The sequence below is a fragment of the Spermophilus citellus genome (genome assembly GCF_964194105.1).
Source record: "Spermophilus citellus genome assembly, chromosome: 9".
Lineage (NCBI taxonomy): Eukaryota > Metazoa > Chordata > Mammalia > Rodentia > Sciuridae > Spermophilus > Spermophilus citellus.
The window spans coordinates 81437425-81460178 of NC_138191.1; the positions used below are offsets into that span (position 1 = coordinate 81437425).

General features: G+C 35.0%; 2 protein-coding genes across 8 annotated transcripts in view; one reads left to right on the forward strand and one right to left on the reverse strand.

The window, feature by feature from the left end:
* SRSF11 (serine and arginine rich splicing factor 11) overlaps positions 1–11831 on the reverse strand; it is a 36783-nt gene extending 24952 nt beyond the window's left edge. Inside the window, exons 1-2 of one of the 6 annotated variants that reach the window (XM_081307490.1) lie at positions 11697–11831; positions 2043–2261 (exon numbers count right to left, since the gene is read on the reverse strand). In XM_081307490.1, coding sequence (XP_081163616.1) covers positions 2043–2239 — 197 coding nt within the window. In that variant the 5' untranslated portion in view covers positions 2240–2261; positions 11697–11831. Of the gene's footprint in view, positions 1–2042; positions 2548–11696 lie in introns of those variants that run through there. The other 5 variants (XM_081307491.1, XM_081307492.1, XM_081307489.1 and 2 more) reach the window with 5 other exon arrangements.
* A 54-nt stretch (positions 11832–11885) lies between these two features.
* The window catches only part of LRRC40 (leucine rich repeat containing 40), a 66468-nt gene continuing 55599 nt past the window's right edge, over positions 11886–22754 (forward strand). Inside the window, exons 1-5 of one of the 2 annotated variants that reach the window (XM_081307485.1) lie at positions 11971–12088; positions 16752–16771; positions 17451–17632; positions 18707–18780; positions 21753–21882. In XM_081307485.1, coding sequence (XP_081163611.1) covers positions 16762–16771; positions 17451–17632; positions 18707–18780; positions 21753–21882 — 396 coding nt within the window. In that variant the 5' untranslated portion in view covers positions 11971–12088; positions 16752–16761. Of the gene's footprint in view, positions 12089–16751; positions 16772–17450; positions 17633–18706; positions 18781–21752; positions 21883–22754 lie in introns of both variants that reach the window. The other variant, XM_081307486.1, reaches the window with a different exon arrangement.

The window sequence follows — 22754 nt, forward strand, 5'->3', positions numbered from 1 at the left end:
CTTCTTGGGGAAAATTAAAAACATACAAATATATCCAAATGACACACACACACACACACACAAAAACAGGTGAAGACGTATTCACGTTAGAGCCATTCAATCTTTTTCCGTGTTAAGAAAATATTTATGGAGTGATGAGCCAATCTGTACCACTGGGAGCCCAAAGCACATTAATCCTGGCAAACTACTGATAACTTCAGTCAATTTATAGAAATCATCAAGTATTACCAACTTTTCAGATCAGACTAGCTATTGAGAAAAAGTAATAAAGGAACAAATAAAACTCAACATTAAATAGATAAAAATTAACCATCAATAGGATTGCTCAAATCTAGAGGCCCACTAAGTTATATAACAGTCACTATATTTTCAGAAGAAAATGATTGTATGTGGGAACATAAAGTAGAGAGCCAAAGAGCATTATTGTATCAACATTTATCTTCTAATACAGGGAAAGGAATCCTCCAAATGGACAGCACCCCAGGTCACACGACTGGATGAACAATTGCCCAGAAGCTATCAGGGTTATGATGGACATAACCATTCACCTGATTACAAAGGAAAAGGGCAGATTCTTGTCCATCATGGCTTCCTCTAAGATACTGCCCACTCGTTAAGTAAAAATGAACCAGTAAAATGCCCAAAACTTCTTTTACTTTTTATAAATGTACCATAAGGGAGTATCCTCAGAGAACAAAAAAGCACTTTAAAGTTAGCAATTATATGAAATTCTTAGTAACTTGTGGAAGTGTAAGGAATTATGTAGCAAACTGAGCACCTCAAATTATTTTATTACCCCAGTAATAAAATATTCAAACATATCACTTATTTCTTGTCATTTTACTATTAATGTTACAAACAACTTAATGATACATTATGAAAAAGCTGAGTATCAGCAAAACATCCCTTTCTATAGCTCATGTTATGAATTTGTCTATTACAAAAGAAGTTTCTGTTCAAAATAACATGTGTGTCCAAAACTCCACAGCACATCTGAGGCAATAACCGAATCCTTTCTCCACATGTATATTTTACTTAAAAATCAAGAACACACCAATTTGAACAGTCTTTGGAAAACAGAAAGTCACGAAATGTGATAATACTTAAATACTTCATTATGATTTGATTTTATTATTCTATTGAGCAGAAGTGTATAAAAATCAATGATTTATTACACCAACCACAACAGATTTCTTGAGGATCTCAATTTCGGGTTTAGAATTTAAGTGACATCATAAAAACTCCCAATAACATTTTTCACTTTCATCTAATAAGCATTTACAAAGAGCACACAATTGTTTTTCAAGTGTTTGCTACAATACATTTTCTTCATAACTTTTAAAAAAGGACAAAAAAGAAGTCATTACACTCTAAATCAAAATGCCGACATCCTATGAAATTCCTTCTCAAGACAAACGAGAAACATCTAAAATCTTTACATTAAAAAAAGAAAAACACTAGGACTCTTCATAATCCATTGTGTGTGTGTGTGTGTGTGTATATGTGTAGATATATATATATAAATCAAGTATTCAGGCTCACTGAATTAATCATCTGTCCTGTCTCATTCCCTGGGTCAGAATCACTTAAAAGCAATACTTAGCAATAAATAGTGGTCTACAAATTTTAACACTAAATTAACGCTAGCCTGAATAGTTTTGTTACTTTTCTTCCAAAGACCGCAGAGAAAAAAAAAAAAAATACACCTTGCCTTTTTTAAAAAATGAATTTAACCTACATGCGAAATGACAAAAGACAGATTGTCTTGCTTTATCCCAAAGCAAACGACCACGTTGACACAATTTAAAAGAAAAAAAAAATCCTAAAATTAAGAGCCAGTGTCTCCTAATCACTAAAAGTCTTCTCTGCTCTCTACATTTTTTTGTAGGCCTATAACGCATCTTTTCGTCTATAAATGCAACCACCGCCACCAACTAACGTAGCCTGGGAGGGAAAACAGCCACAGGGCCTACGGAAATGGTGTTGCTTAGGCCCAGGATGGGGCGGCGTTAGCAAAAACGGTGATGGTGGACGATACTCACTCCGGCGGGAAGAGGCGTAGTTCGTCGATCTTGCCTAGGAAACCGAAGAGAGTCCGCATCTGCTCAGAGCTAGCGCTCGGGGAGACATTAGTCACCTGGATTACCTCGGTGCCACCGCCTCCGCCGCCACCTCCGCCACCCGGCCCGCCGCTGGGGCCCGGGCCCGCAGTGCTGGGGACGACGGTAGTGTTGCTCATGGCGCTGCTCGAGTTCTCGCTCCTGCTTTAACACATCAAACACACAACAAACAGTGAGAGGGAAAGGGAAGAGGAACCGGTTCACGAGAAAGGAAAGAGGGGTATCCGATGCTACAGTCACTGCTGTTGCTGCCGCCGCCGCCGCCGTTTCTCCTCCCCGCTGCACGCTGGGAGGAGGGGAAGAGCGCGCGCGAGTTCGAGACCACGAGAAAACAAACGACCGCCCCCACCTCGCCTCCAACCACCACCCTCGCGGACCCCAGCTCCCCACAATGCTGTGCGGCGCACGGGTGCGTCACCGTCAGCTCCTACCCGCGCAGGCGCAGCAGGCCCTGCCCGCCGCTGGAGAAATGCGAGGGAGCGCGGTCTGACGGCCCCCTTTAGCTCCTTGTTTTCCAGGAGGCTTTTTTTTCCCCTTCTTCTTCTTCGAAAGCATTCACTTACTTCCAAAAAACTGCGTGTTAGCAACTATTGTTATTCAACAGCGCCCACGATATTTCTTTTTTTTATAGGCTATCATCTACAAATTTTTTGAGTTACTAATATTTCCATCCTAGCTACCAAGTTTTCCTCTCACCACTTTCAAATTTCCTGGAATATTTACTACAAATTTCTGTAATATTAAACTTATGATCAACTGAATAATAATTTTAAAGATCCTTGTAGGATTTAATAAACAACTACTTTGAATCACTGGTATGTATATCCATAGCCATTTGAATTTCTGGGGAAGAGTATTCCAGATAAGAGGAAATAAATTGCAAGTTTGAAGCTTTCAAATATCATTGCTCCGTCGACCACTGCTTTCCACTTTATATTTCAAAGGGAGAATTACAAAAAGATCTTGTCATAGTGAAATAAGTATGCACAAGGCAGGATCACTTAACTCATCTTTGGGAGTAGATTAGGGAAAACTTCTAATTACATTTGAATGTCAAATGTTATAATTTTTATTAACAGTTAATGCTATTTCTAATCAAAATATCCCCCACCCCAAAGTCATACTATGGAAAAGTACGTGTTTTCTGATAGGCTTTTGAAATATGACTTAAAAGTTCTCCATAATACTGCTTGTAGGTAGGGAACCACCACTACACTACTACATTGATAAGAAAATTTAAACTGATTGATAGAATGCCAAAAAGATGCCTAAGAATACCAGAGAATAATGAATGCTTAGGCAAATCTTCAAAATAATACCAATCCTCTTATGGTACCAATACTATAAAGAACAGCTTTAGTTCTTTCCAGTCTCAAGCTTGTGAAAGATCTTGTGCATTTAGATCTAAGTTCTTCATGTAATACATCTATATACAATCACTCTACTTGATGGATACCATTTTCCTAGTTACATAATGCAGGTCACTTGTTTTTTTGTTACCAACTTTTGTTTACACTAATGGAAAAGATGGTGATATCGTGCCTATACACACAATTCTGCAAATCTTGCACAAGCAAAAGGCCTTTTTATCAAAATTAGTTGTCTTCCCCTTAACAAATACTTTTTGAGAACAGGGAAGGCAAATATTAACTTTAGTGTTCCTGATCTCCCTGTTCATCACCCTCCTTATCAAAGTGACAGGTCTTGATATGTTGCCTAGGCTGGCACCAAACCCCTGGGCTCAACTGATCCTTCTGCCTCGGCCTTCCAAGTAATTGGAACTACAGGCGTGCACCTTGGTGCCTAGCGACCAACATTATACTGGACCAAAGACAGCATGTGATAAAAAACTTACTGAATACAATCATGTGCTAAAAACTTTACAAGTGCTTCAAATAATGTGCTCAGTCTTGTCAGGCAGGTAACTCATTACTAAGGTATATATAGGATGTGCATGCAGAAAAGGCTGGGTGAATGAAGACAATAATAATAACTGTGAGCCTTAAGGGGAAATTTAGTTGAGGTAAAAAAATCTCAAAGTGAGGGATATAAATTTGTTTTCCCCTATAACTATTCAGATCAATAAGGAAAACCCTGGAAATAAATTACTACTTCTATAAATTTGTGAATCTGAAAAACTCATCTGTAGATCTACTTTATTTTCTATCCCTAACTTATAAATTACACAATTATTTTTCTGTTCTAGTTCTAATTCTATAAATTTAGGTAATTCTATAAACATTACCTGTTTTAAAATAAAAATTGTAAATTCCATGTTTCTTTTTCTTCTTTCTCCAACTAAATGGAGAAGCTAATAAGTTAGTACTAGGAGACTAACAGGCGGGCAGATGGACATGGACAAATACACACATACCACACAACAAAAAGCCTACCTAAGTTTATTTCCAAATACATCTTTTACATTGTTTATACTGTCTTCCAATAGCAGTGATTCTGTCTATATGTTTAAAAAATGATAGAACACCTTGAAATTATAAGCAAAAATCTGTATGTGGTAATTTGTCACAGCCTTGTTTTCATGATTAACAGGAAAAAAGTAGTCGTTGTCTAACCATTAAGACACTGCTTCCAGGGGCTTGGGTTGAGGCTCAGTGGTGGAAGGCTTGCCTAGCATGTGTGAGGCACTGGGTTCCATTCTCAGAATTGCATAAAAAAAAATAAATAAATAAGATAAATGTATGGAGTCCATCTACAACTGAAAAAAATTTTTTTTCTTTTAAAAAGACACCATTTCCAACATTCTTATGCACAGTATTCTCAGCTATAATTAGAGCTTGGGGGAAAAAATCACAGTTGATTTATCTGTACAGATTAGTTTTCCTTTTTGGATTGAATAGAGTCAACAGAAACATTTAGCTGGGGAACACTGATTACTCGTACAATTTTTAAGTTATATAAGATTCTTTTGGAATTTCAATTGAGCAAAGGCCATTTGAGGGAATGTTTCACAATAAAAAAAAATCCACTGGGGGGCATTCAATAGAATTATATGTATTGTTAAATAGTTTCTAGCTTTTTCATATTAGCTTTTCTTAATCAAGGAATTAGACATTTGCATCATTTGACCTTTAACTTCTTTTTTCTATGCTTTTTTCTTCATGAGAGAAAATTAATTTTAAACACTTACAAAACTGAAAAAAAATGAAAGTGTACTCAACTTAGTAATAAGACTGAATGCTTTTAAAATGGCCTTTAATCCTTATAACACTTAAAAGGTGCCAGAGTTATTACTAACACAGGCCCTAGGGTCAAACTAATGGGTTTCCACTACCAATTAAAATAACTGTGACTTCTGGCTCATTACTTTGTACTTCCATTTCCTTATCTGAGTTATGGGAATAAGCAACTGGCTTAATATATAAAACAAGTAACAAAGGGGCAGGCAGGTATTAAACCAACCAACCAACCAACCAACCAGGTATCTCACTTCAAAGCCTATTATTTCCACTATTCTGTGTTGTTTCCTAGTACTGCTTATCATAATAACTCTAGAAAAAAATTAAACTTGTGAAATGGGATGGAATAAAGATTAGTTTTGAGTTCTCAATTATCTGACTAAAACCTCTTATTTTGAAAAATGAATGGCTGTCTTCAAATGGGCTCCATTTTATACCATCATTCTTTTTTTAAGCTAGTACCTTGGGCTATTCTAACTTCATAATTCACATGAAAAATATGAATAGGAAGAACCAATTTACAAAGCGTAGTTTCTTACTTTAGATTTCATATTTTAACAAAACATGTTAAAAATTGTAAAGTAATGTGTCAAATATTAAAAATGTAAACTATATGAAGTTAAAAAAAAAGCAGTCCTCTATTTTACCCACCCAATTCCCATTCCACTCCCTATCCATGTTCTGAACTATCATAATAAGTACTACTACTAATTAACCACATGATCTCCCTTACCTTTATATAAAAAATAGAGACCAAAGATACATATAGCTTTAAGTTTAGCTTTAAGATTATAAATGCTATAGGGATGAAGCAGAATGCCCAGCACACAGGCATGTAACATAAACTTACAGGAAAGTCAATTTCAAACTCTACAATTTCTTCAACTTTTCAGTGGATAAATAAAACAGTAATACCGAACAGCAACACTTATTAAACAGCATTACTATAAAATTAAATTGATATGAAAATACTATATAAGATGCTAAGTGATAGCAAAGATGTGAATTGTAATAATGCACTCTCTCCCTTAAGTGGCTGTTGCAAATCAAATATGACAACAATATAAATAGGTTTCACATTTTCATAATCATTTTGACTCCAAAGCAGCACATTACCAATTGCATGCATAGGCAGATGATGGCTAAACAAAATCTTCCCTTTCTTAATAAATTGCAAACGTTTCTATAGAAAACTCTTTTAGGAAGGCTTCACTTAACTTTTTCACATTTTTTGAGTAACAGTAATATTCATAATTCCAAACAATACAAACACCTGCACATTTCCTTGAATAATATTAAATGTACTGTGGCATGGATCAGAACAGACATGCAACTGACCAAAGTACAAATTAAAAACTACCAATAAAGCAAAATATTACTAAGTACCTGAAATAATCTGAACTAAAAAATAAATGATAAAGCATAAGTAATTTTTAAAGGCAATTAGACTTTTCACTCAGTAGCCACCCCATTCCCTTGAAACTATGAACTGCTGTTAATTTTAAGCCACAGTTAGCTCATGTTGAAGTCTAAACCTCTTGGAGACATTTGTTAAGCAATTATTTTGAGAGACAGAAGAGATGGTGGAGAGGTAACATTTCTAGGCAATGAGTTTAAAAAGAAAAGCAAAAAGGTCAGCACCTTAAGACAGGAATATAGACATAACCATACTAATGATAAATATGCTTTGTGCTAAGCAAAAAATAAGTATTTCTAGAATGATAAAGAGCAAGGCTGGGCTCATATACCTGCATAGTAGACATTAAGTATGTATTAGCTTTTTCATCACTGTGACCAAAATACCCGGCAAGAACAACTTAGAGGAAGGAAAGTTTCTTTTGACTCAAAGTTCCATAGGGTTAGTCTGTGGTTGGCCAAGTCCATTTCTCTGGGCCCCAAAAGAGGCAGAACAGCATGGCTGAAGGGCGTGGTGAAGAAACACTGGTTCACAAATTGCACATTCTAATATTACACTTGTGAATATGCTTGTGTTAATATAGGAGCTTTAGGGGAACAGTTCATATGCAAACCATACAAGATAAGAATAAGGATGAAGCCTCAAAGACCATATTATTAAGTCTTATTAGAAGTATAGGGGAGCTTTGCTCATGTGGAACAATATTTGCCACTTATAAATATTTACTCTCTTTTACAAGTACATAAGTGGCAAACTGAATTGAACTGAAAAAAATTGTTTCCAGGGAGTGATAGCTAAACTTTAAAACAGTAGATTTCAGACTAGCGATATAACTAAGTGGTAGTAGAGTGCTTGTTTAGCAAGTGTGAGGCCCTATGTTTGATCCTTAGCACCTCAGGAAAAAAAATAAAATAGATTTTGTATATGCTAATACAAAAATAGAACAGTACTGTGAGGATGATCTATAAGGTTGTGGTGTCCAAATTTTACCTCTGAATTACTTTACTAATTCAAAGCTCCCTCATTTGTAATACCCATCATAATATTAAAACCAATATTTAAAGTTGTGCAACATATTAATCTTAAAAAAAAAGAGTAGGAATACTGTAATAGCTATCAAAGGTTAAAAATAATAATTACAAGGAATAATAAGAACCATTTTCAGATGATTTTTAGAATAACTAGTAAACAAATCTCAACACCATAGCACTTATCTTAACTGGCATTTGCAAGAATGGTTTATCCACCATCTTTTTCATTTTTCTTCAGTAGAAAGAAAATAAACAACAATAACAAAAACTAAAAGTATTTAGGATACATCTATTTTACTAGTGTCTCCAAAACACTAACATATAATAAAAGGCTTTTTATTTTCCTAAAGCAGTAAACTAGAATTCTTTTATATCAAAAGTAGAGAGGAATCTAAGATCAAATATTAGAATCAAATATTAAACCTCTTAGAGCAGGAAACTTGCTTCATGATTCAAAAGCATGAAGCAGTGGGAAAACACAAAGAATACATAATTGTACAATCATAAAGAAAATGCACTTTCTCCACTAAGAAAAATAATTATCTCACTCACTTCTTAATAATAATAGAATTCAATTCAAAGTCGCATTTGAAAAACTACTAATAAAAATGAAAAATATGTATTGCCTTCAAAGAATTTTTTTTTTATTATTTTCCAAAGTTGGAACTTAAACACCTAAAGGAAAAACAAATATGAAATTACAAATTGGTATTTGTAACATGAACTAAAATGTTGTCTCAATAACTTTTACATAAGATAACAAGTTCTCATAGATAAGATAATATTTTGAAAGACAAATGTAATACTGCTTCAAACAGGCAAAATCTGTTAATTTTACATGAAAAGAAACTTCAGAGAAATGTTTGCAAAGCAGACTTGCTTTGCTCTTGATTATAGTTTTTAAACAAATGTGCTTAGAAAACCTACACAATTTAACCTCATCTTCCCTTAGTAGAAATTTTAGATTTGTTTCAGTAAATATCAATTGTACCTTTCAACTTTGAAAAAATAAATCTAATACATAGCAATGTTTTACATCAATTTGAGATAGACATATAATTTTCCCCAATACAACCACATCTGAAAATACCTTATTAAATTTTAATGTAAGATAGCTGCTATATCTTAATTTGATAAAGTCTTATTTTTCATTACAAAACAGAATAGAGTTCTTTGGGTCATATGATTGTTGTGCTTAACATTTTTGTTTTTTAGTTTCTGTTTTCAGTTAGCAAAGAAGCTTAAAAAGTAAAACTTTCAGTACTTAAATAAAATGAACATAATAAATTGTAGCTAGATAATTCTGCTACTAAAGTAGGTGTACAACAGTAGCCAGCCTGACTCAGGAGATAACCTTTTCATATTATTTTAATAATGTACATAAAGTCCATTTTTTAAAAAGCTAACAATTCACTTTCATACCTGTGTTGAAAACGGTTAGAACTTTTGTTTTTAATGCACTTTTAAGTAATACAAGTAATATAAAGACCTAATTCCCACTAATATAACCATATAATAACTACTTTCATAAAGAAGTTTAATCCAGGGGCTGGGGTTGTGGCTCAGTGGTAAAGTGCTTGCCTAGCATGTGCGAGGCGCTGGGTTCAATCCTTAGCACCACATAAAAATAAATAAAAGAAAGACTTTAAAAAAAAAGAAGAAACTTAATCCAAGTGGATTAGCTTTCAGTATCCATCAATTTGAGGTAGACATATAATTTTCCCAATTGCATGAGGTAATAATTTTTACTTCCTCAATCTCCATTTTTATTACAGCTATATGCTAGTAAAATTTTTATGTATGTCAGTTACATCTGTTGACTTTTACAAGTATATGGCCACTTGAGTTTTTCAGAATTATTTTGTCATTAAATAGGATATGCCTCTTTTATTCAAAATGAAACAATGTTTCAACATGATGTCATTAAACATCAATAATGATTAGAATTCAGTAGATTCCAGTAGAATCACAATGAATCAAGCAAGTACACCTAGCTATATTTAAGAGCAAAACTAAGCAAGAGTCTGTTGTAGGTAGAGGAATAGTTACTACAAAATTTTGCAGCAATTTATTATCTTAAGGTAGAGTGTTACCTCCTAGAAAACAGAAAAAGTTTGTTCTCAAATTTGTTTTAAAGCAATTGAAGTTGGTTTGGGATGTAGCTCAGTGGTAGAGCACTTGCCTAGCACGCACAAGGCCCTGGGTTCAATCCCCAGCACCGCAAAAACAACAACAAAATACAACTGAAGTATTCCTTAAAATGATTCCATAATAAAAGCAAATTGGAAATTATGAAAAGCCACTAGGCAACTCATGGTTGGAGAAAGATCCAGGTTTAACTGCCTGGCCACGCTCCTTATACAAATTTATGATCTTAGGCAAGATTCCTAACTTCATTTAGCCTCTATTTCTTCATCTGTAAAACTGGTCATTTTATTGAATAGGAAGAAAAAAATAAATAGGGTGTTTAAAACCAAATCTTACATGCAACAAGGACATGAACCTGGATTCAGGTAAAACTGCATAATGCATATTTTGTCAAGAGACGTCATTTTACTGTTCAATTAACACTTCAGGATCCACAGTAGATTCCCTGGAGGTTAGGAGAATATATGCTTTTAAGACAAAATCACTCTGGAGAAGAAAAAGCCTAGCACCCAGAAGAGTACTATACAGGGTGAGTTCTTAATAAACACTTGTTGAATGACTTAATGAACTGTACCTTTCAGACATAAAGTGTAACTTTCCAGGAAACACGGACTTACTGGACAAACTTTCCATATTTTATTCTGAACCCAAGTCCCTTCCCTCAACCAAGGGATTTAAACTATTGCTTTCATCAAATTATTTCCAAAAGCTTATAAGTTAGAAATTGTTATTCCTAAAGTAATGAAAAGAATGACTTTCAAAAGCTGTCGAGTAAAACTGCTTTTAGTTACACGGTATGAAATGAAACTGACTGAACTTGACATTGCTGGGAACAAAATCCTTCCTACTGAGAAAGGAAGCTAAAGGGCTGAGATATCCCCGCCCTCGTCCCCAACACACACACATCAGTCCAACATACAGGCTCTAAAGATGATGGCGAGCAGGAAAGAAGATTGCCCACTCAGGTCTAACACTAAATCTGCTTGTTTACTTGCTGCCTCTTGTCCCCTTTTGCCTCCTCTTCCGGCCAATTAATTCTACATCTAGGTACCAGCTGCATTTGTTCCTATAAATTATAACTGCTTTTATGGGATGAAGGGAGAGAAGGAATCTTGCTGCTTCTCCCAGGTTTGATCAAACTGCCTAACGTTCATTCTTCCTTTTTCCATCTTTTGTCTATTTCTTATGTGGGGGACACATGCGGCCAGCCAGAGAGATCCTGGGCTCGCTGGCCAGCAACAGTAAGCAGGTGGGATTTCAACTTGCACTTCCGGGGCTTCAAAGTCAGGGGTGTTTGTGATTCACTAAAGCTTGTACCACACTTGTCTCCTTTACCGTCCACTTGTCTCCTACAATTGTCTGGTAGGCAGGACATTTTTTACATTTTAAACTTTTTTTACTCTCTTTTCCTAGGTTGCCAATCCTTTGATTTCACATTCCCTCCAACGTTGGGCTGTTTCAACACAACAACGGGAGTGATGCACTAACTCCAGGAGTCAAGAGTACAGGCTCCAAGACCAGGAAATCTCTTTTACTCCTTACGACGGAGGTCTGGTGCCACTACCCCCAGCGACAGACAGGCTGGGGTCCAGAGAGGCTGCAGACCCCGCCCAGGTCTCAAGTTTTAGTTAAGGCCCACGTTCAGACTAGAAGAGGGGAGAAGAGAGGGTTATCCTTTCCCAACCCCCTCGCCACGGTGGAAGCATACAGAAGGCTGGAGTCGCAGTAACCGGAGCAAACAATAAACCCGAAAGACCCTCTTAAGCCCGTTGAACGCACTTACTAGAGCGAAGTAATTCCAGGACGCTAGGCCGGCACCGGCAACTGAAGGGGCTGCTCTGTCCTCCAGCCCCGGGAGCTGGCGGTGACGACATCTGCGCCGCGCCGCACGGAGCGAAAGGCCCAGGGCGAAGCCACGAACTCCGCGCACAGAGCGCGCGTTTACGGAAGGGGCGGGGTGGTCTGGCGGCGCCACATTTAAGCGTCATGGGTGGGGCTGCCGCTTGCAGACCCAGGATTTGAACATGTCGCGCCTGCAACCCGTAGCCGGGCGGGATCCGCGAGCGGGTTTCAGAGCTGAGGGGAGAGACTGCACTACTTCTGTGCCCCAGGGGCTGTTAAAGGCGGCGAGGAGGAGCGGACAGTTAAACTTGTCGGGTAGGAACCTCAGTGAAGGTAAGACTGAAAGGTGCTACCAGTTTGTGCTGTGCGGGCAGAAAGCCCTAGCTCAAGGCAACCTCCTTTCCTCGAGCTTGGCTTTGCCTCTTAGCCAGGATCCCTGTGCGGTAATCCAGGCACTCTTAACATTTCGACTGACATGGCCTCCCAGTTTCCTTACTTCTCTGGCTCCAGCATCTGTTGGAGGTACCCTTCTGGGACTATGGACAAAATTTAAAGCGTACGCTTTCAGGGACTCCCGCATAAGAAGGAATAGGCAACGTAATGGTAGAGTAAACTACCTATCAGATATTGGGAAAATATTTTCTTTGACTCTTACTTTCTTTTTCTCAATTTGTTCTCTAAGGAAAATTACCGACGCTAAAATTCTGTACTTTATCTACTGCTTTGTGAGCCTTGAGTGAATGTGAGACCTCTTCTTTATGAACTTGGGTAGAGTCCTAATGACCAGGAATGATGAGCAGGTTTTCTAAATTGAGGATTGGAATAAACGCCACACAAAGTCCATGAATTTGAGGCCACTCTGAAAAACCTGGTAAAGACAAAGAAACAGTAATCTGGGTATAACAATGAAAGGCCAGATGCTTTTGGAGTGGCCTGTGCGTGGGGGTAAGGGAGCAATGAGGGAGAAGTGGAGAAATAAAGCATTCTTCCTGTAATATTTTCCTCTACTTACATTCAGCTTTTTACACTGCAATTAAAAACTTCCATTTTCCTTCTAATGAATATTAACTTATTGTGCCGTGAATAATGTAAACCAGGCAAACAAATACTTTACTGAATAAATGAAAGGGTATATGGCATAAAATCCTTGCTTTATTTATAAGAATTTTTATAGATGGGGCATAAACACTTTGAAACTACAGATAAGCCTTTTTTCTCCCCACCCAACTCAGTCACTCTCCCTCTCCCTCCCTTGCCTCCTTTCCCATATATATTTGCTTTTTCCAAAGTCGAACATTTTCTTTTTTGACTCTCTTGCTTCCTTTAGGGTTTTTGCTCAGAGCTCAATTCCAAGAGGCCCTTCCAAACCACCATAATTACCACTGGTAACACACTGTTGTCTCACCTGTTTAATTTTTTAAATAGAATCACTATAAGGACTTATATAATTTAATTATTGCCTACCTTGCCCATTAGTTAGACTGTTACTTCCTCAAGGTCAGGTAGCTTTCTTTTGTTCATTGTTGTATCCCTAGCTCCCAAAATAGTGTTTGCTGTATTGTAGGATCTATTTGTGGCCACGATAAGTAAATGAGTGAATATTCTCCAGTGCTAAGTGATGTTTTGGAATGTGTTTATTGACTAGATCCATGTGATTTAGTGTGTTGAACTTTTAGGTAGAAAATTTGGACTCTTAGGTTCATGCCAATATGGATCAGGACTGTTTAAGTTGTACTGAACCTGACACAGTAACTGTTGTGTTCAGTGAGTGAATATATAATATTTCATAGGATGAAGAAGGTATAAATAGGAAAGGCTTGTGGTATTTGTAGCTTATATATGAAAAAGGGATTTCTGTTACCATAATATAGAAGATCTTTCCCTAACTGGCTTTAGACTTCAGTTTCATGTCTTATCACTCTAAACTTTGATATTCAAATCACTATCATTCTGTACTATCTGTATTCCTTTTGGGGATAACCCTCATTATCTCCATTTCTTAGCTCATATAACATGGAGATGTTCCTTAGTTTTTGACTTATAATGAAATAATAAGACTTACTAAGGTTTATATAAGTAACATAGGTAAAATGCCTGCTACATAAAATAAAATTGAGCATTTCTGTTATGGTATGGCCTGATATCCTGGGTTTATCACTTTAAACCTCACTCTCTTAGTGTCATTACAAGAGTTACCTTCCCAACACAGATTTTACCGTATCTCACAAAACATTTTAATAACATTTCATAGCTCACAAGATGCAATATAATGTTCTCAATATAATGTTCTCAATATAATGTTCAAATATAATGTTCAAATATCATGTTCAAAAGATTTTCGTAATCTTGCCCCCAACCGTCTACTTTGTGGTTTCCCATCTCTTTTCAGCATCTTATTCTTTAACAACAATAATAACAAAGTGTTGCCTTTTCCCCAGTTACACTTGTACATTCTTTGATAACTATTTTAGGTTTATAGAAAATTGAGCATATTGTACATTGTGTTCTCATTTACCTCCTCCCCCTCACCACTTACATTTTTCTCTTTTAATAACATCTTGCATTACATCAGGTACATTCTTAATAATTGATGAGCCAATAATAACAACACTATTATTAACTGAAGTTTATAATTTACATTAGGATTCACTGTTAGTGTTGTATCATTTTATGGGTTTTGACAAGTTCATATCATATATTTACCATTATACTGTCATGCAGAATAGTTTCACTGCCACAAAAATCCCTTGTGCTGTACACATTTATTCCTTACCTACCTTCCCCCAATAAATAATAATGAAGCTTATGTGAAAAGGCTTATGAGAAAAGGAATTATGTGAAGGTATCATTAATTTTTATTTTATTTATTTAGTACCTAGCACAATATCTGGAAGAAACATAAATAGTTGATAAATAACATACTATTTAAATGCATATTTGTATACCTTCACATATCATACATAACACTTTCACATGTTATATTTCACATGAAATATCTTGTATATATGTGGAAAGCAATCTGAAAGAAGACATGTTTCAAAATATCTTTTGAATATAATTCATAATTCAAAGTAATAATATTTGGAGGCACAAATAAAGATAACGAGAAGACTTTTTTTTTGTACTGCCAGCGAGAATTTAGGGGTGCTTAACCACTAAAGCATACCATCAACCCCTTCTCCTTTTTTTTTTATTTATTGATAGACCTTTATTTTATTCTTGTGGTGCTGAGAATTGAACCCAGTATTTCACACATGCCTGTCAAGTACGCTACTGCTGAGCCCCAGCCCCAGCCCCTGTATTTTTTATTTTGAGACATCTAGATAAATTGCTGAGGCTGGCTTCAAACTTGCAATCCTCCTGCCTCAGCCTCTGCAGCTGCTGGGATTACAGGTGTGTGCCACCAGGTCCAGCATGAGAAGACTTTAAAAAATATTTATTAAAAGTATAGCAGTGTACAGACTGGATCAAGGGAAAAGTTTATTGGAAAAAAAAAATCACCATCTACAATTGTTTTGGTTATGTCAAAAAACATTACTGAAACTTCTTTCCAGAACACTCTAAGAACCATAACCAACAGGCTACTGGCTACTTTTATATTACTTATTCATGGAACCATCAATTAGGTAGCAGAAACAAGTGACATAAAAAGACACATATGCTCCACATGAAGAAAAGTAACAACCCAATTTAAAAATGGGCCAAAGTTCTGAAAAGACCCCTAACTAAAGAAGATATATATATGGCAGATGTGCTTATAAATATATATTCGACTTTATTCATCACTAGGAAACAGCATATAACATAACACATCTAGTAACATGACTAAAATCCAAAGACCTAATAATACCAAATGCTGGTATGGAGCAAAAGGAGCTTTCATTCATTTGCTTGTGGAAAGATAAATGGTAGTGTCACTTTGGAAGACAGTTCGACAATTTCTAATAAGGCTAAACATAGTCTTATATGATCCAGTGATCATGCTTCTGAGTTTTTACGTAAATTGAGTTGAACACTTACATCCCCTTAAAAATCTGAACATGAATACTTATAGCTGATTTATTCTTAATTGCTCCAAATTGAAGCAACCGAAATATCTTTCAGAAGGTGAGTATATAAACAAAATGGTACATCCATATGATGGAATATTATTTGACAATAAAAAGAAATGAGCTATCAAGTTATCAGAGGATCTCGAGAAGCATATTTCTTAGGGGGATATATAAGAGGAGAAAAGGCAATCTAAAAAGGCTAGATACAGATATGACTTAAATTATGAGACATTCTACAAAGGGTGAACTACAGAAACAGTAAAAATATCCGTGGTGACAGCTGTTTTTATGAACAGCAGCAGAATATATCATCTCTTTGTTTCAATGTAAATAGTGCAGCTCTTTTTTTCACTGAGCTAGATAAAATGAGGACCGAGTGATAAAGAAAATATGGATTGTTGCTTTCTGGTTGCATAATCATGGCAGAACAATAGTGTAGAAATGTTTTTAAGTGTTTCATCTAACACTAAGGAAAATGAAAATGTGCCACAGTTTGAGAAAAAAGAATGTGCAAATTCTAATGGAAACTACTTGAACTGAAAGGAAAATTGGTAGGCAGATAATTTATTAAACAAAGCAATTTACTTTGGAAACCATATTATTTGAAAGGGAAATATTGTTGTAAGACTTTTCTTCCTTACCTTGAAGAGAACAGAGGATTAGTTTTCACTTGTACAATTAAGTAACTAGGTCTAGTGATCCTAAGCTTCAAAAACCATACTGTTTTAGGGTAATAATGATTTATTTTATTAAGTATACAGTTAGAACAGATAAAAAGTATAAAATAAACCATTTCTTTAGGCTTTCAGTAACCATCTTAAATTTTTATAAACCATGCTTTGCATTACTATTTAGACTGAATCTGAGTTTTAGCTACTGCTTGCTTAATGTAACTCATTGGGATATTCTAAATAACTAATAAAAACTGACCATTTTCATTTCAGGGAAAAAAAAATGCTTCGAGGTGAGTATGTTGTCAACAAAAAAAGCAAATCTTATACATTTCTTAATGAAAACAAGAAAAAATGCCTCAGAAGTTGAAAGAGAACATTTAATTTTTTTACTGAAATCCAAGGGAGTTTGGATTATGAGACAAGGAACTAGATAGTTAATTTATGTGTGATGACAGGTAATGCCTTACCAGTAAACTACACCCCCAACCCTGTTACAAGGTTTAAATGCATTGGTTTGTTAGAAGATTGCCTGATATTTTCGTTAGCTATTATTTATTACTACAAGTACTACTAGACCTTTCTGAGACTCAGTATACACTTCTGTTACAAAAGTTTTGATATTATAAATACAATTAATAATTTGTAAATACAAATGCTGATTTCCAAGCCTTTTCTGTAACTTTGTTAGCATGATAGTAGAGTATATTTTATATATTTATCAAAAAGTATTATACAGAGTATACCTAGTGTGTAAGTGAATAAAATTAAAAGTGAGATCTAATGTATAAAGTACATACTAGTCTGTTTTTGAATGAAATCAGCTTTTGCTGTAGCTGTAATTTATTGCTATTTGACTTATTGGAAAATTTTTGTTTCTGAAATTGTTTTTTAGTAGATAAATTGAATGGTTATTACCAAAATTTAATATCTAATATCTTTTTTTTTTTTTTATGGTGGTGGTGGAAATAGTGCCTCAGTGTGTTTGGAGAATAAACGTGGATATCCCTGAAGAAGCTAATCAGAATCTTTCCTTCAGTTCTGCTGAACGATGGTGGGAACAGACAGATTTGACCAAACTAATCATATCAAACAATAAACTTCAGTCACTTACAGATGACCTTAGACTCTTACCTGCACTGACTGTTCTTGATGTAAGTTGAATATAATTATGAGTTGTTGGTTGAAGAGACTCCAAAGCTAAAGTTAGGCTTTGATAAGCAGAAAACTCTTCACGTTAAGTTGATACAGTCAAAGGGAAAATAATATTATTATGTCATGCATTGCATAATGGTTAAGGGTGTAAAACATCAGTTTTTAATTCTGACTTTCTAACTTAACAGCCAGTGACTTTGGGAAGGTTTCCTATTTGTGCTTTAGTTTCCATATGTATCAATGAGAAAAGATACTACTATTTTTAATTATTAGAATTCTCTGTGTTAACACGTACAATCAGTATTTAATTGTTGCTTCTACTCATCTTTTTTCTTTTTGCTATATTTTATCATCACTATTACTCTAGACATTAAAACAAGTGTAGTACTTAAGAAGTGTTTTTTGGGTTTTTTTTTGTAATTCACTTTCAATCTCACTGACTTAAACTATTAAACTCAAATTTTTGTGATTTTTATTAAGGTATTCAGTTTTTAGTCTCTAGTCACTATGTCATGGTAAATTGGAACATTAATAGTTATTTCAGAGTATATAAACTTCTGGTTTACATAGCAACATCAAAAATACTCTAATTCATGTGTGAAAAAGATTGAATGAAAATAGTGAAATTTCTAGAGAAGTTTTTTTTGTGTGTGTGTTTATTTGTGAAATGATTGAATTGGCCTACTCCAAGATACTTTCTTCCTTAAAAACAGTATGTTTCTGTGAGAACATGAGAGAAGTTCTTCTCTCTCTTATGAAATTTTTGTATATGTTGACGTAAATAATATCTTCACCTGTACATGACATTAAAACTCCACTCGATGAGGTGAAGCTTTTTTGTTTTATTTTGGTAATATTTAAAATCAATAACTTATTACTTCATGATTTCTAAGCAGTAGTTGGGTCAGTTTTAAACCCCTTTTCCTCTTCTACACTCAGAACAAATTACAAATAGGTGTCATGTCATTGAATTAGAAGAACAGGGATTATCAGTGAATAATTTTGTATAATACCAAGATCATGTGTTGTTAATTATAAGAATAAGAATACTGATTTCCTTTTAATAATTTTAGATACATGATAATCAGCTAACATCACTTCCTTCTGCTCTAAGAGAACTTGAAAATCTTCAGAAGCTTAATGTCAGGTAAAATTTAAGCTTATTTATTTCTAATGTTGCAATTATAATGGTATAGATTTAGTATTCTTTAAAATTATTTTCTAACATTAGAAAATATCATGAGGCTGGGGCATAGCTCTGAGGTAGAACCTGTGCGTAACATCCATGAGGCCCTGGGTTCAGTACCCAGCACCAAAAAAACAAAAAAAACTTGGTGTTATCTTAGAAAGTAGTTGAATAAGAATTTTAATTTCTTTTTTTAATATTTATTTTTTAGTTATAGGTGGACACAATGCCTTTATTTTATTTTGTGGTGCTGAGGATCGAACCAAGTGCCTCACGCATGCTAGTCAAGCGCTCTGCCTCTGAGCCACAGACCCAGCCCTTAACTTTTAATTCTTAATTAGTTGTCCTTTTTAAAAAGATGGGTTTTGCTACATTCCCCAGGTGGTCCCTGAACAGCTATGCTCAAGCAATTCTCCTGACTTAGCCCCATGTAGCTAGGACTATAGACTGGCCCCTCTACTCTCAGCAGAGCATTTGTCTTTGTGTTTGGTTTTAGAATTCCCTACATGTTTTCTGGTTTTATGAATTTAAGTCCAGTTGATTTAAAATAAATGTTTTTGACTGCTTACCTAGCATGGACAAAGCCCTGGATTCAGTCCCCATTACCAAAAAAAGAAAGTGTTTGTTTTATGTTTATGAGATAATATAGAAAGATTCAGGTCATATCAAGTTTTAAATTACTGTCACGACCCATATGAAGTTTACTCAGTTTCCCCAAGTTAGGGCAGTGAGTCAAATTAGAAATATTAAAGGTATGAGAAATTTAAGAAATAAGACAAAATGTGAAAATAAGTAAAAGAGCAGAATTCAATTGGGACCAACTTTGATGGAGACTGGGTCTAACTCCCCAAAATGAAGTCATTTAAATTAATGGGAACACCAGTGGGATTCCGAGTAAAGAACTTCCTGAGGAAACAGAAAGAAGATACAAGAAACAATTCCTCTGGATGTTAGCAGGTTAGGCCCACCTCCTGTACCTCAGGGGCAGCTGCTTTTGAACCTAGGGCTATTAGCTAAGGCAGGGTATCAGCATAATCTGGAATTATCTAACAGGGAATTTCACTTAGGAGTTCCAAGGAAAGCAACCTCCCTGCCTTGTTATGGCTCAGACAAGCCCATAATTCATACACGGCCTCCAACAAATTACCTCTATATTCTAGAAAGTATCTAGACAATAAAGAAGAGTTATTAATCAATTCCTTTATTAATGCTGAAGAATTTTGTGGTTGTTGTGTGTGGTGCCTGAGATCAAACTCACACATGCTAGGCAAGTTCTCTACCACTAAGCTAAATCCCCAGCCCTCAGGGTTTTTAATATTAGCAGTTTTTAAGCTTTTCCAAGGACCCCTTGTGTTCCATGCATGTTTCTGGTACTGTCATTGGCAGATAGGATGCTAGGTGGCTGAGGCTCTAAATGCTTCCTCCCAATTAACACCCAGATTTATAAGAAAGAATATCTTTGCCCTGTCTATGTTATATAGACATAGTTTAAGAGAAAGAAGTTAGGGGAGATTTCATTTAGGAAAAGAAACTGGTTATAAAACAGATATGGTTATAGATCTATTTAACACAGTATAGTCAGTTCTGTTTTCTAGTGGTAAGTTAACTGGTTTGAGAGAAACAGTCCCTAAAATAACAGTCCCCATTTGGTGAAAAACTTGAAATTACCATAAATCAGAAAAATTATCTACACCTGATGGGCTGTGGATCAGTGGTAACGCACTTGCCTGGCATGTGTGAGGCACTGGGTTCGATTCTCAGCACCACATATAAACAAATAAAGGTCTATCAGCAACTAAAAAATTTTAAAAAAAACCGCTATCTACACTTGAAAAGGTGCTAATTGTTTAGATATGCATCAGAGGATCTTCCTCTTATAAGTCAAAAGTATAGACAGAGCCTGCAAGGACAAGAGTGAGGAGTATTAAGCATGGGCGGGGGGGGGGGGGGGGGGTCAGCTCTAGATTCTAAAACGTTAAGTATATGAATTTCAAGATGGAGGAAATATATAGCTAGAATTATATCTTTTCCCATCTCAATCTTTATCAAATATACCCATACTTCAGCTACATAACCTAGAATAATAACCAACTTTTAATAGTCTTACTCGTTCTTATTTTAGAAAACAAGAACGAATGGCTTGTTTTGGCTTTTTTGTTGTAGCTAGTTTTTTTTTAATGTAATTTAGGGTTATTATACAGCCCCTCATATTTCTATTTCCCCTTGTTAGTGCATGAAGTAACTGTGTCATGATAGTAGAGTAGAATTCATAAGTGAATAATGAAGTTGTGATAAATTTGTGAATCTCTTCATTTCTCTCGTAATAACCAGGGAGCATATCATCCTCAGTGATGTGGGACTTCTCCTAAATCAGTAAACTGAGTATCTCTAGAGAAGGGTACAACTGAAAAGTTCAGACTGGAATTGACATGTCAGGCCCTCAAACAGAACTAGATATTTTTGTCTTGAATGCTATGTTTACAACCTTATCTCCATATAAAATATAACTCTTTTGTAGGGTGTGGGTAAATGTACACAACACAAGTCAGATACAGTATAAAAAGTTACAATAAGTACAAAAAGTAAGAGTACAATAACCCAGTGCCTCACACACGATAGGCAATTAAGAGTACAATAAGTCCTTTCATGATACATGTAAAATTAAGTTGACTGTAAGCAAGGAATTAGAAGTTCACTGATTATATGTTTATTTAGAAACTTTATTTCTTTAAGATTCTAATTTGGTTACTTTAGATTACTGTTATTTTAATGAGTATATATTTTTGGAAAGTGAATTTTGGTAAGTACTTAAAATTAATAACCATATCTTATTTTTCTAACAGGTTCACATAGTTGATTAGCAAGAATGTCTTTGATAAATATCTATTGCGTTGTTTACTAAATTATTCAGCATTTATTTTATCAATCAATAGCCATAACAAACTGAAAATGCTCCCTGAAGAAATTACAAGTCTAAAAAACCTGAAAGGCCTTTACCTCCAGCATAATGAACTAACTTACATACCAGAGGGATTTGAACAACTTTCCAATTTAGAAGATTTAGTAAGTTGTGATTTTCTAATTTTGTACTATTGTAGTTGGTGGGGTTTTTTCATCAGACTGAGAAATGTGATATGATTGAAATTGTGGGAACTGGATGGCTGATTTTATGATTAGATTATCAGAAATTGTGTATTTCAATTAAATTTCTAAATCAATAATTGTAAACTTGTTTTTCCTATGTTATTAAATCAACTTCAAGTTATAACTCAGGACTAGAGTTTGGAAAAAAGCAAAGAAGGTGACTATTCAGAAACTTTTATAGCTTAGAAGGAAGTTGTCTTTAACATATATCAATTTTCTTCTATCCGTATACTGCTTTTTTTGTCGTTGCTTTAATGTATTTTTATTGTAGATGGACACAATACCTTTATTTATTTACTTTTATATGGTGCTGAGGATCGAAACCAGTGCCTCACACGTACTAGGCTAGTGCTCTACCACTAAGCCACAACCTCAAACCCCCCCATACTGTTTTTGTTCTTTACATTACCTGTGGCCCAGCCCTGTGAGTATCTAGATAATCCCTTCAAACATGCCTTTTCTTTATTTTCCAAAATGGCCATATTTCCTACTAAAACTTTTATTTTATGTTTTACATATCCTTAATAGAGATAATGATAAAGCAAAAGAAATAGTATTTTAATCATATTATTAATAATAAAAACAATAAGATCTTTGCTTCGTGTTTTACATATGGCAAGCTAAATAGTTCTATCCCTTAATATATTAAGAAACTGAAAGTGCATCCCTTTTTCTGCAGTTTACCACCAAAGGAATAAGACTCTACTGTAAAGTATTCCATCCTAAAGAATTTAGTCACATCAAATGAGAGGTTCTCATATATATTATATATTCTAAATAGTTATTTCATA